Source organism: Salmo salar, chromosome 11, assembly GCF_965601325.2.
Source record: "Salmo salar chromosome 11, fSalSal1, whole genome shotgun sequence".
Taxonomy (NCBI): domain Eukaryota; kingdom Metazoa; phylum Chordata; class Actinopteri; order Salmoniformes; family Salmonidae; genus Salmo; species Salmo salar.
Genome location: NC_138301.1, coordinates 80,393,775 through 80,406,490, shown reverse-complemented (window position 1 = coordinate 80,406,490; position 12,716 = coordinate 80,393,775). Strand labels below are relative to the sequence as shown.

Below are 12,716 nucleotides of genomic sequence, written 5' to 3'. Positions count from 1 at the left end.
AATACCCCGGGAATACTGCCCAAGCCTAATGAGAGGTGGTGTATTTAGTTCACCTTGACGCCGATGGCCTTGAATAGTGCTGGGTGTCTCAGGGGCAGCTCCACCATCTCCTTAATCTGGGCCAGCTGCTTCCTCACACCCCCAATGTCATCATAGCCAACCTCATTCAGAGACTCCTCCTCATCCTGAACACAGAGAGATGTGGTTGGTAAAGCATAGAAAAGCAGAGGGAAAGGCTACAGATAGAAAACTATTTCTTTGTATGCTATGATCAGAAAATCTAGAATTCCTGAATGATCAAGAAAAATCACATCTCTGAAAACTACAGCTTTAAAGTCAACCTGCTCTCAGGCACAAGTTCCAACCGAAGCCTGGATGTAGCCCTACCTCTCGTTTGATGGGCTCGCCCTCACAGTGGATGACAGTATCTGGGGCCACGATGCAGTAGGGGTTGGGATCCGTCTCCACTACCTTGAACTCCACCGCACGCATGCCTCCCCTCACCAGGAAAATGTCCCCTACAAAACAACAGAGACTTCACATTAAACCAGGTTCCCAAGACCCTGACCTTAGCTTGACCTTTTATTTTTTTCAAAGTTATAGTCTGCTGGCCAAGACAGGTCCGTTACACACGAAACGGATGAAAACAGACCGAAACAGGTATGGACTACCTGGACTTGTCCAATAAGAAACACTTTAGATTTCCGTTGCAACATGTTTTTAATGATGTGTTCTAACGACCATAACTCAGAAGAACGTCTATAGTACAGGGTCAAGTTCAGGTGGAGGAAGTACCTTAAACATTTTCTCCCATTTGGTGCCTACTGAAAACACCCCATGTTATCCCCTGAATCAGTTACCTTTCCTGATGGGCCTGTAGGCCTCCAGGAAGTAGGGCTTGAGGTAGACCTCAAACAGGTTCCCTGTGATCCCCTCTACAGTGTCATCGATGGGCAGAACATGGATCCGCTTCCCGTACTTCACATCCGGGCATGGCTGAATACTGTGTGATCACAAAAGGAACTAATTATGCCATGGCTTTACTGTACAGTATGAAGGCACAGCGGTCTGGTTCCCCACATCATACTGCACTGATGCCAAAGTTCTCCAGTTCTATCTCACCTGATGACATCTCCCAGGCGGACTCTCAGGTTGTTGCGGACCACTCTGTTCATGCGGACCTTCTCGTCGGAGCAGGTGTCGTCAGAGAGCACGATGCATACCGTCTCCCGTCTCTTCTTTCCTTTCATCAGCACTGTGTCTCCCCTGAACAGCTGCAACTCATCCATCTTTGCCTAGGGCGGGGCAGGAAAGAGGCATTAGTCAGACACTGAATCCTACTGATATAGTATAGAACCTTGAACAGGGAATCTAACTGTAATACAGCCTGCACAACATGAATGAGTGAGTTACTGGTGAAATAATATTGTAGTGCAGTGCAGACAAAGGGTTCACTAAAATGTTCCTGCCCCATTCATTCGCACCACCAATGCCTCACCTGAGACAGAGAAACCACACTGTTGTCCTCATTGAGAGATTCATCCACAACCAACCGGTTGGGCCTTGTCTTCTGCTTTAAAATCGCTGTGGATAGATCATTTTTCGATCTGAGGGAAAATCAAAGAGATTGTAAATATATATGATGGCAAGATGTAACATACTTCATAATACCCAAAAATACATTGAACCTGGGAATATATAGACAGAATATATAGACAGACTGACTGTTGAAAATTTCTGCTAAGAGACAAACGGGTTTCTTTATTCAGATTTTTAAAATTATGATCCAAATTAGCCGACGCCAATGGCGACCGCTAGTCTTTCTGGGGTCCAACACATAACGAAAAATACATTAAAGACAATTCACATACATTTAAAACATTGACAAACATTACAGACTTACATAAAAAAATACTAAAGAATAATAATGTGTGTGTAGAGTGTGTTACAGTGTGTGTGTGTGTGTGTGTGTGTGTGTGTGTGCACGCATCTATTAGTTACACATACATGTCAGTATATACACACAAAAATGAGGTCACATGGGGGAAAAGGCATTCTGCCTTGACGTGTTGCTTTAAAACCAGGTTTGCTGTTCACTTGCGCTATATGAGATGGAAGGGCGTTCCATGCAACATTGGCTCTATATAATATTGTACCTTCTCTTGAATTTATTCTGGACCTAGGGATTGTGAAGAGACCCCTGGTGGCATGTCCGGTGGGGGTAAGTACGTCTGTCAGAGCTATATGTAAGCTGATTAGACTATTTGGAATTTAACACATACATTTCTCACAAAAACAAGAATTGATGCATGCAGTCAATCTCTCCTCTACTTTGAGCCAAGAGACCGACAAGCATACTGTTGATATTAGCCCTCTGTGTACATTGAAGGGCAAAGTGTGCTGCTCTCTTCTGGGCCAGCTGCAGTTTCTCTAGGTCCTTCTTTGCAGCACTTGACCATACCAACGGGGAATAGTTATGATTAGATCAAACTAGAGCCTGTAAGACTTGTTTGGTTGACTGGTGTTAAAAATGCTGAGCATCTCTTTATCACAGATGGACCTCTCCCCATCTTCAAAACAATTGAACCAATATGCCTTGACCATGAAAATGTATAGGTTGTCCAATCAACATTTTTGGACTAAAGGGTAAAATAATGTAAATTGTGTAGATAATCCTCTAAGAAAACCAAAGGACCAAACCTCATGTCTCCCTCATAATCCGTTCCGAATGTATTGGAGTTTCTACCCTTGTACTGTAGGATGGTCAGAATTAGGGTGACCAGGGCAGCAGCTACTCTTCCTGGGCTTCAGCAAAATTTAAGGCAGTTATACAATTATAAAAACATCAAGTAACATTACAGTACATTCAGAACAGATGTTACAACACATTAAGTGTGTGCCCTCAGGCCCCTAGTCTACAACACAAAATCCATGTGTGAGTGTATAGTGCATATGTTATCGTGTGTGTATACATGCCTTTGTGCCTGTTGGTGTTGCTTCACAGTCCCCGCTGTTCCATAAGGTGCATTTTGATCTTTTCTTAATCCAACTTTACTGCTTGGAGGCCAGAGAAAAAAAATGCATTGCGTCAGCTAGACTGAATTCTGTGGAGGCACATAGGCTACAACTAATCTTTTTTTCTCAAATCCGCAGGACATAAAAGAATAGAGGTAAGATGATATCAATTTTGAAACATGACATGTAGTAGCCTACTTTAATATGCGCTTTTCAAATTCATTTCAAATTCCTGTTCTTTTTTAAGATTTCTCACAAAAACAAGCACTGAGCATATGCCAAGCTTTTTATTTTCAAAGCCTTTTACATTTAATTCAGCTTGTGTCATGCTAATTTTGCAACCCACGGAAACAACTTTGAAGACCACAAAATGTCTTAACGTTTAAACGGAGGGGTTCCGTTAAAACGAGAAGAATAATTCTTAAAATTCCACGTGAATTCCCAATGCTGCAGCCAGCAGCAGTTTGGGTTAAGCATTACACCTGTACTACCTTTACTGTACCTCAATTACACCTTGCAAAGTTTGCATTTCCTTTTCATGTAACTTCTCAAAGTATTACCATACAGGATTTCGCTGCTGTGGTTGCCTTTCTCTACGACGATGACGTAGTGGTGGAGAGTCGACTGCAAAATAATTGATTCCTTGACACCTTGCAATTCAACTCCCAGCGTCAACTCCCATTTCTGGGTGTCAAGAGTCGATTCCGCCTAGAATCAACTCCTAAGATTTTGTATTTTTGGAACGGAGGAGATTGTGTTCTCGTAAGTACGCCAACTAATCAAACACTTGCATCTTTCATAGCAAGCAAGCGAGGGAGAGAGAGGGGAGGGACAAAGTATATGCAGGTCGGTCACCAGGCAGAAAGAGTCAGAACCGTGCACTAAGCCTAGCTTTGGGACACATCAGAAGTCTGTATCAGGAGTCTATTGTTTGGAATCAGGGAGTCCAACCAAAACAGACTCCCAATTTGTTGAGTCCAAAAATAAATAAATGAATTGGGCCAATTGTGTGCCGTCCTATGGGACCCAATCACAGCAGCATGTGATGCAGCCTGGAATAGAGGTCGACTGGTTATGATTTTTAAACGCGATACAGATTATTGGAGGACCAAAAAAAGCCGATATATATATATATATATATATATAGGCCGATTTTAATTGGTATCGGCTTATATATATAATAATAATAATATTTTTAATATATATATAATAATGACAATTACAACAATACTGAATGAACAATGAAACCTTTTATTTTAACTTAATATAATACATAAATAAAATCTATTTAGTCTCAAATAAATAATGAAACACGCTCAATTTGGTTTAAATAATGCAGTGTTGGAGGAGAAAGTAAAAGTGCAATATGTGCCATGTAAAAAAAGCTAACGTTTAAGTTCCTTGCTCAAAACATATGAAAGCTGGTGGTTCAATATTCCCAGGTCTTTAATATTCCCAGTTAAGAAGTTTTAGGTTGTAGTTATTATAGTAATTATGACGCGTTGACTGTTTCTCACTATACCATTTGTATTTCATATACCTTTGACTATTGGATGTTCTAATAGGCACTTTAGCATTGCCAGCCTAATCTCAGGAGTTGATAGGCTTGAAGTCATAAACAGCGCTGTGAATCAAGCATTGCTAAGAGCTGCTGGCAAACGCAGTAAAGTTTAAATGAATGCTTACGAGCCTGCTGCTGCCTACCACCGCTCAGTCAGACTGCTCTATCAAATATCAAATCATAGACTTAATTATAATAAACACAGAAATACGAGCCTTTGGTCATTAATATGGTCAAATCTGAAAACTATCATTTCGAAAACAAAACGTTTATTATGAAATACGGAACCGTTACATATTTTATCTAACTTGTGGCATCCATAAGTCTAAATATTGCTGTTACATTGCACAACCTTCAATGTTATGACATAATTATGTACAATTCTGGCAAATTAGCCCGCATGAGCCAGGCAGCCCAAACTGTTGCATATACCCTGACTGCGTGCAAGACAGATAAGATCTAAACCAGGCCAGAACTTGTCCGTGTAGACCAATTTGGGTTTCCAATCTCTTCAAAAGAATGTGGTGATCAATGGTATCAAAAGCAGCACTAAGGTCTAGGAGCATGAGGACAGATGCAGAGCCTCAGTCTGACGCCATTAAAAGGTAATACAATTTCTCTAGTTAATATTGCCTGCTAACATGAATTTCTTTTAACTAAATATGCAGGTTTAAAAAAATATATACTTCTGTGTATTGATTTTAATTAAGGCACTGATGTTCATGGTTAGGTATATTGGTGCAACTACAGTGCTTTTTTTGTGAATGCGCTTGTTAAATCATCACCCATTTGGTGAAGTAGGCTGTGATTCGATGATAAATTAACAGGCACCGCATTGATTACATGCAGAGCAGGACAAGCTAGTTAACCTAGTAATATCATCAACCATGTGTAGTTAACTAGTGATTATGTGAAGATTGATTGTTTTTTATAAGATAAGTTTAATGCTAGCTAGAAACGTACCTTGGCTCTTTGCTACACTCACGTAACAGGTGATCAGCCTGCCACGCAGTCTCCTCGTGGAGTGCAATGTAACCGGCCATAATCGGCATCCAAAAATGCTGATTACCAATTGTTATGAAAAATTGAAATCGGCCCTGCCGATTAATCGGTCGACCTCTAGCCTGGACTCCCAGTGTATCATCTGCAAAGTTGTTTCCGCGAGGTTGCAAAATTAACATGACAAACTGAATTAAATGTATAAGGCTTCAAAAATAAAAAGTTTGCGGTACACTCAGTGCTCCATTGACATTTCACAGAGATAAGATTGTTTTTGTAAGAAATCTTCGAAAAAGAACAGGAATTTCACATTAATATGAAAAGTGCATTCTAAAATATGAAAATACTGCATGTCAGATTTCGATTTTGAGGCATATCTTACCTCTATATTGTTTTATGTCATTCGGATAAGAGAAGAAAGATGAGTTCAACGGTTAGCCTTAATTCTCGCACAGCATCCAGCCTAGCTGACCACTTTTTTCCTCTGGCTTCCATTGATTTGGTTATCCTAAAAACTCCAAAAACGTTTTAACAGATTCGTATTTTTTTTGCGTTGATCTTAACTTTTTTTTGTACATAATGTTTCCGCCATCGTTTCCTACAACCGAAAATAGCTTCTGGACATCAGAACAGCCATCACTAGCCTTAATTTGGATAAAGATTTCTCCTTCACTGAGTTCGCGGCAAAGGACATACTGCTCAACCCCAGACCAGGCCCTAACCCCAGACACTCGGAAAGAGAAAGACACTGCGATATTGAGGCCGACGTGCAAGTACCCTGATGAAGGTACAGTGGAGAGTAAATAATCTGCCTCTACCCTCTGTTCTATTGGCAAATGTATAATCACTGGAGAATAAACTGGACAAGCTCCGTTTGAGACTATCAATGGGACCTGAAGAACTGGAATATCCTATGTTTCTTGGAAACGTGGCTGAAAAGGACAATATTCTAGCTGTTTTTTCTATGTATCGGCAGGACAGAACGACGGCGTCAGGTAAGCTCAAGGGGAGTGGTGTGGGTCTAATATTAAGGAAGTATCAAGGATCTGCTCGCCTTAGCTAGAATATCTCATGATAAGCTGAGACCATAATATTTATCAAGAGACTTCATCTATATTTTTCATAGCCGTCTGTTTACCACCCCAAACTGATGCTGGCACAGACCGAATTCAACAAGCTGTATACGGCCATAAGCGAAGCAAAAATAAATCTCATCCAGAGTTGGAGCTCCAAGTGGCCGGTGATTTTAATGCAGAAAAACTAAAATCTGTTTTACCTAATTTCTACCAGCATGTCACTTATGCAACTAGAGGCGAAAAAAATAGATCACCTTCACTCCACACACAGAGACGCATTCAAAGCTCTCCCTCTCCCTTCATTTGGCAAATATGACCCTAACTCGATCCTCCTGATTCCTGCTTACAATCAAAAACTCAAAAACAGGTGACGCGCTCAATAGAGAACGATGAAGCGGATACTAAGCTACAGGACTGTTTTAAAATCAAATTTTAAATTGTCACATGCACCGAATAAAACACTTACAGTGAAATGCTTAGCTACAAGCCCTTAACCAACAATGCAGTTAAGAAAATACTTTTTCTCTGTAAGATAAGAAAAACAAATTAAAGAGCAGCAGTAAATAACATTAGCGGGGCTATATACAAGGGTACCGGTTCAGAATCAATGTGCGGCGTCTAGGCAGTTGAAGTCATTATGTACATGCAGGTAGGGTTATGAAAGTGGCTATGCATAGATGATAGAGAGTAGCAGCAGCGTAGGAGTGGGGGGGTGCAAATAGTCTGGGTAGCCATTTGATTAGCTGTTCAGGAGTCTTATGGCTTGGGGGTAGAAGCTGTTTAGAAGCCTCTTCGACCTAGATGTGGCACTCCGGTACCGCTTGCAGTGCGGTAGCAGAGAGAACAGTCTATGACTAGGAAGGCTGGAGTCTGACAATTTTTAAGGCCTTCCTCTGACACCGCCTGGTATAGAGGTCCTGGATGGCAGGAAGCTTGGCCCCAGTGATGTACTGGGCCGTATGCACTACGGAGGCCGAGCAGTTACCATACCAGGCAGTGATGCAACCCGTCAGGATGCTCGCGATGGTTCAGCTGTAAAACCTTTTGAGGATCTTAGGACCCATGCCAAATCCTTCCAGTCTCCTGAAGGGGAATTGGTTTTGTCGTGCCCTCTTCACGACTGTCTTGGTGTGCTTTGACCATGTTAGGTTGATGGTGATGTGGACACCAAGGAACTTGGCTCTCAACCTGCTCCATTATAACTCTCAACCTGCTCCATTATAGCCCCGTTGATGAGAATGGGGGTATGCTCAGTCCTCCTTTTCCTGTAGTCCACAATCATCTCCTTTGTCTTGATCACATTGAGGGAGAGGTTGTTGTCCTTGCACCACACAGTCAGGTCTCTGACCTCCTCCCTGTAGGCTGTCTCATCGTTGTCGGTGATCAGGCCTATCACTGTTGTGTCATCAGCAAACTTAATGATGGTGTTGGAGTTGTGCCTGGCCGTGCAGTCATGAGTGAAGGAGAGTACAGGAGGGGACTGAGCATGCACCCCTGAGGGGCCCCAGTGTTGAGGATCAGCGTGGCGGATGTGTTGTTACCTACCCTTACCACCTGGGGATGGCCCGTCTAGGATCCAGTTGCAGAGGGAGGTGTTTAGTCCCAGGGTCCTTGGTGCCTTCAAAGGTCATCACTAAGCTATGGTGTTGAACGCTGAGCTGTAGTCAATGATTCTCACATAGGTATTCCTTTTGTTCAGGTGGGAAAGGGCAGTGTGAAGTGCAATAGAGATTGCGTCATCTGTGGATCTGTTGGTGCAGTATGCAAATTGAAGTGGGTCTAGGGTTTCTGGGATAATGGTGTTGATGTGAGCCATGACCAGCCTTTCAAAGCATTTCATGGCAACAGACATGAGGGCTACTGGTCGGTAGTCATTTAGGCAGGTTACCTTAGTGTTCTTGGGCACAGGGACTATGGTGGTCTGCTTGAAGCATGTTGGTATTACAGATTGAGACAGAGAGAGGTTGAAAATGTCAGTGAAGAGACTTGTCAGTTGGTCAGCGCGTGCTTGCAGTACACGTCCTGGTAATCCGTCTGGCCCTGTGGCCTTGTGAATGTTGACCTGTTTAAAAGGTCTTACTCACATCGGCTGCTGAGAGCGTGATCACACAGTTGTCTGCAACAGCTGACGCTCTCATGCAGGTTTCAGTGTTACTTGCCTCGAAGCAAGCATAGAAGTTATTTAGCTCGTCTGGAAGGCTCGTGTCACAGGGCAGCTCTTGGCTGTGCTTCCCTTTATAGTCTAACAGTTTGCAAGCCATGCGACAACCCGAAGAGCGTCGGAGCCAGTGTAGTAAGATGCGATGGTAGCACAGACTGGAATATGTTCCGGGAATCATCCAATGGCATTGAGGAGTACACAACATCAGTCACCGGCTTCATTAATAAGTGTATCAATGACGTCGTCCCCACAGCGACTGTACGTACATATCCCAACCAGAAGCAATGGACTACAGGCAACACCCGCACTGAGCTAAATGCTAGAGCTGCCGCTTTTAAGGAGAGGGACACTAATAAGATATCCTGCTACGCCCTACGACGACCCAACAAATAGGCAAAGCATCGATACAGGACTAAGATCGAATCCTACTACTGATGCTCGTCAGATGTGTCAAGGCTTGCAAATGATCACGGATTACAAAAGGAAAACTCAGCCGCGAGCTTCCCAGTGACGCACACCTACCAGATGAGCTAAATGCCTTTTATGCTCACAACAAGCAGCACCACTGAACCATGCGTGAGAGTAGGGTTGCAAAGGGTTGGAAACTTTCCGGTAAATTTCCAAAATTTTTCATGGGAAGTTAGGCTATGGAATTTGGGGATTATTGCTTAAATTCATAAAAAAAAAGTTAGCTTACAACATTGAACCTTTTTTGTGGGATACACATAATGCAATTCGAGGTCTTGTGGCATATTTTGGTTAACAAACTATAGTTTTGGCAAGTCGGTTAGGACATCTACTTTGTGCATGACACAAGTAATTTTTCCAACAATTGTTTACACACAGACACTATCACAATTCCAGTGGGTCAGAAGTTTACATACACTAAGTTGACTGTGCCTTTAAACAGCTTGGAAAATTCAAGAAAATGATGTCATGGCTTTAGAAGCTTCTGATAGGCTAATTGACATAATTTGAGTCAATTGGAGGTGTACCTGTGGATGTATTTCAAGGCCTACCTCCAAACTCTGTGCCTCTTTGCTTGATATTAATATTCATTTGCAAAATATTTCAGTTAACCTCTCTAGGGTATGTGGGACGAAATCGTCCCACCTACTCAACAGCCAGTGGAATCCCGTGGCGCGTTATTCAAATACCTTAGAAATGCTATTACTTCAATTTCTCAAACATATGACTATTTTACAGCATTTTAAAGACAAGACTCTCGTTAATCTAACCACACTGTCCGATTTCAAAAAGGCTTTACAACGAAAGCAAAACATTAGATTATGTCAGCAGAGTACCCAGCCAGAAATAATCAGACACCCATTTTTCAAGCTAGCATATAATGTCACATAAACCCAAACCACAGCTAAATGCAGCACTAACCTTTGATGATCTTCATCAGATGACACTTCTTGGACATTATGTTATACAATACATGCATGTTTTGTTCAATCAAGTTCATATTTATATCAAAAACCAGCTTTTTACATTAGCATGTGACGTTCAGAACTAGCATACCCACCGCAAACATCCGGTGAATTTACTAAATTACTCACGATAAACGTTCACAAAAAACATAATTATTTTAAGAATTATAGATACAGAACTCCTCTATGCACTCGCTTTGTCCGATTTTAAAATAGCTTTTCGGCAAAAGCACATTTTGCAATATTCTGAGTAGATAGCCCAGCCATCACGGGCTAGCAAATTTTACACCCACCAAGTTTGGCCCTCACCAAACTCCGATTTACTATTAGAAAAATGTGATTACCTTTGCTGTTCTTCATCAGAATGCACTCCCAGGACTTCTACTTCAATAACAAATGTTGGTTTGGTTCAAAATAATCCATAGTTATGTTCAAATATCCTCTGTTTTGTTCGTGCGTTCAAGACACTATCCGAAGGGTGACGCGCCCGACGCGTTTCGTGACAAAAATTCTAAATATTCCATTACCGTACTTCGAAGCATGTCAACCGCTGTTTAAAATCAATCAAATCAATTTTTCTCGTAAAAAAGCGATAATATTCCGACCGGGAAACCCTGTTTACGTTCAAAGACGAAAAAATAAAAACATGGTGTCGCCTCGTGCACGCGCCTCAGTCTCATTGTTCTCTGATCGACCATTATCCAAATGCGCTACTGTTTTTCAGCCAGGGCCTGCAAAGACATCATTCAGCGTTTTGCCGCCTTCTGAGAGCCTATGGGAGCCGTAGAAAGTGTCACGTTACAGCAGAGATCCTCAGTTTTCAATAAAGAGAGTGTAGAAGCCCAAGAAATGGTCAGAGAGGGCGCTTCCTGTAAGGAATCTTCTCAGGTTTTTGCCTGCCATATGAGTTCTGTTATACTCACAGACACCATTCAAACAGTTTTAGAAACTTTAGGGTGTTTTCTATCCAAAGCCAATAATTATATGCATATTCTAGTTTCTGGGCAGTAGTAATAACCAGATTAAATCGGGTACGTTTTTTATCCGGCCGTGCAAATACTGCCCCCTACCCTAGAGAGGTTAATTCCCACAGAAAGTTTCCACCTCTGAATATTCCCCAAAATGTGCAACCCTACGTGAGAGCTCCAGCTGTTCTGGACAACTGTGTGATAACACTCTCCGTAGCCGAGGTGAAGGTCGCGGGCCAGACAGATTAACAGGACGCGTACTCCGAGCATGCACTGACCAATTGACAAGTGTCTTCACTGACATTTTCAACCACTCTCTGACCAAGTCTGTAATACCTACATGTTTCAAGCAGACCACCATAGTCCCTGTGCCCAAGAACGCCTAGGTAACCTGTCTAGATGACAGACTTGTAGCACTCTATAGCCATGAAACACCTTGAAAGACTGGTCATGGCTCACATCAACACCATCATCCCATACACCCTGGACCCACTAATTCGCATACCGCCCCAACAGATCCAGGGAGGATGCAATCTCTATTGCACTCCACACTGCCCTTTCCCACTAGGACAAAAGGAACACCAACGTGAGAATGCTATTCATTGACTACACCTCAGCATTCAAACCATAGTTCTCTCCAAGTTCATCAAGCTAAGGACCCTGGGACTGAACATCTCCCTCTTGAACTGGATTCTGGACTTCCTGTCAGGATGACCCCAGGTGGTGAGGGTAGGCAACAACATCTGCCACGCTGACCCTTAAAACGTGGGCCCCTCAGGGGTGCGTGCTCAGTCCCCTCTGTACTCCCTGTTCACCCATGACTGCATGGCCAAGCACGACTCCAACACCATCATTAAGTTTGCCGACGACACAACAGTGGTAGGCCTGATCACCTACCACTGCATAATAATAAAAAATCCCCATAAAATCTGTCAGTTTTAGCTAGAAATACGTTTTTTGCATTGGATGCGTTTCTATCCACCACCCCCGTCTATGTCGCACTTCCACATCTGCGGTGAAAGAACTAGAGCGGTCTTTGTCAGTTTGGCCTTCCAACTATTATGACCCCTCTATGGAAAGACGAGACTCTCGTGAACACGATGGTGTTCTCCGTTTTGCGCTACAACCCCTACAAGCATCTTGGAACTTGTCTGAAGATGGTACAGCCGATCTGCCAACTTCTGTCTGTAGCATCCGAACAGTTTGGTCTACACACTAATGAAACTCTCACGAACATGTTTTGCTCACAAGACTTGTCTGAAGGTCCCCGAGTACAGGTCAAAAAATAAATGGAACTACTGTATATATGGAGACTGTTTAGTGCCAAAGGGGTTAAATACATATAAAAAAAATATACAAACATTTCCTGATCTTTCTTATATCTCTCAGATATACACTGAACAAAAATATAAATGCAACAATTTCAAATATTTTACAGTTATTTTACTGAGTTACAGTTCATATAAGGAAATCAGTCAATTGAAATACATTCATTAGGTGCTA

The 12,716-nt window shown here is 42.3% G+C and overlaps 1 protein-coding gene across 4 annotated transcripts in view; it reads right to left on the bottom strand.

The window, feature by feature from the left end:
- The window catches only part of LOC106562928 (transitional endoplasmic reticulum ATPase), a 52,852-nt gene that overhangs the window by 34,811 nt on the left and 5,325 nt on the right, over window positions 1–12,716 (bottom strand). Inside the window, exons 2-7 of one of the 4 annotated variants that reach the window (XM_014128038.3) lie at window positions 2,977–3,057; window positions 1,499–1,607; window positions 1,123–1,295; window positions 861–1,003; window positions 388–518; window positions 54–185 (exon numbers count right to left, since the gene is read on the bottom strand). In XM_014128038.3, coding sequence (XP_013983513.2) covers window positions 54–185; window positions 388–518; window positions 861–1,003; window positions 1,123–1,295; window positions 1,499–1,607; window positions 2,977–3,057 — 769 coding nt within the window. Of the gene's footprint in view, window positions 1–53; window positions 186–387; window positions 519–860; window positions 1,004–1,122; window positions 1,296–1,498; window positions 1,608–2,700; window positions 2,828–2,976; window positions 3,058–12,716 lie in introns of those variants that run through there. The other 3 variants (XM_014128039.3, XM_045689849.2, XM_014128040.3) reach the window with 3 other exon arrangements.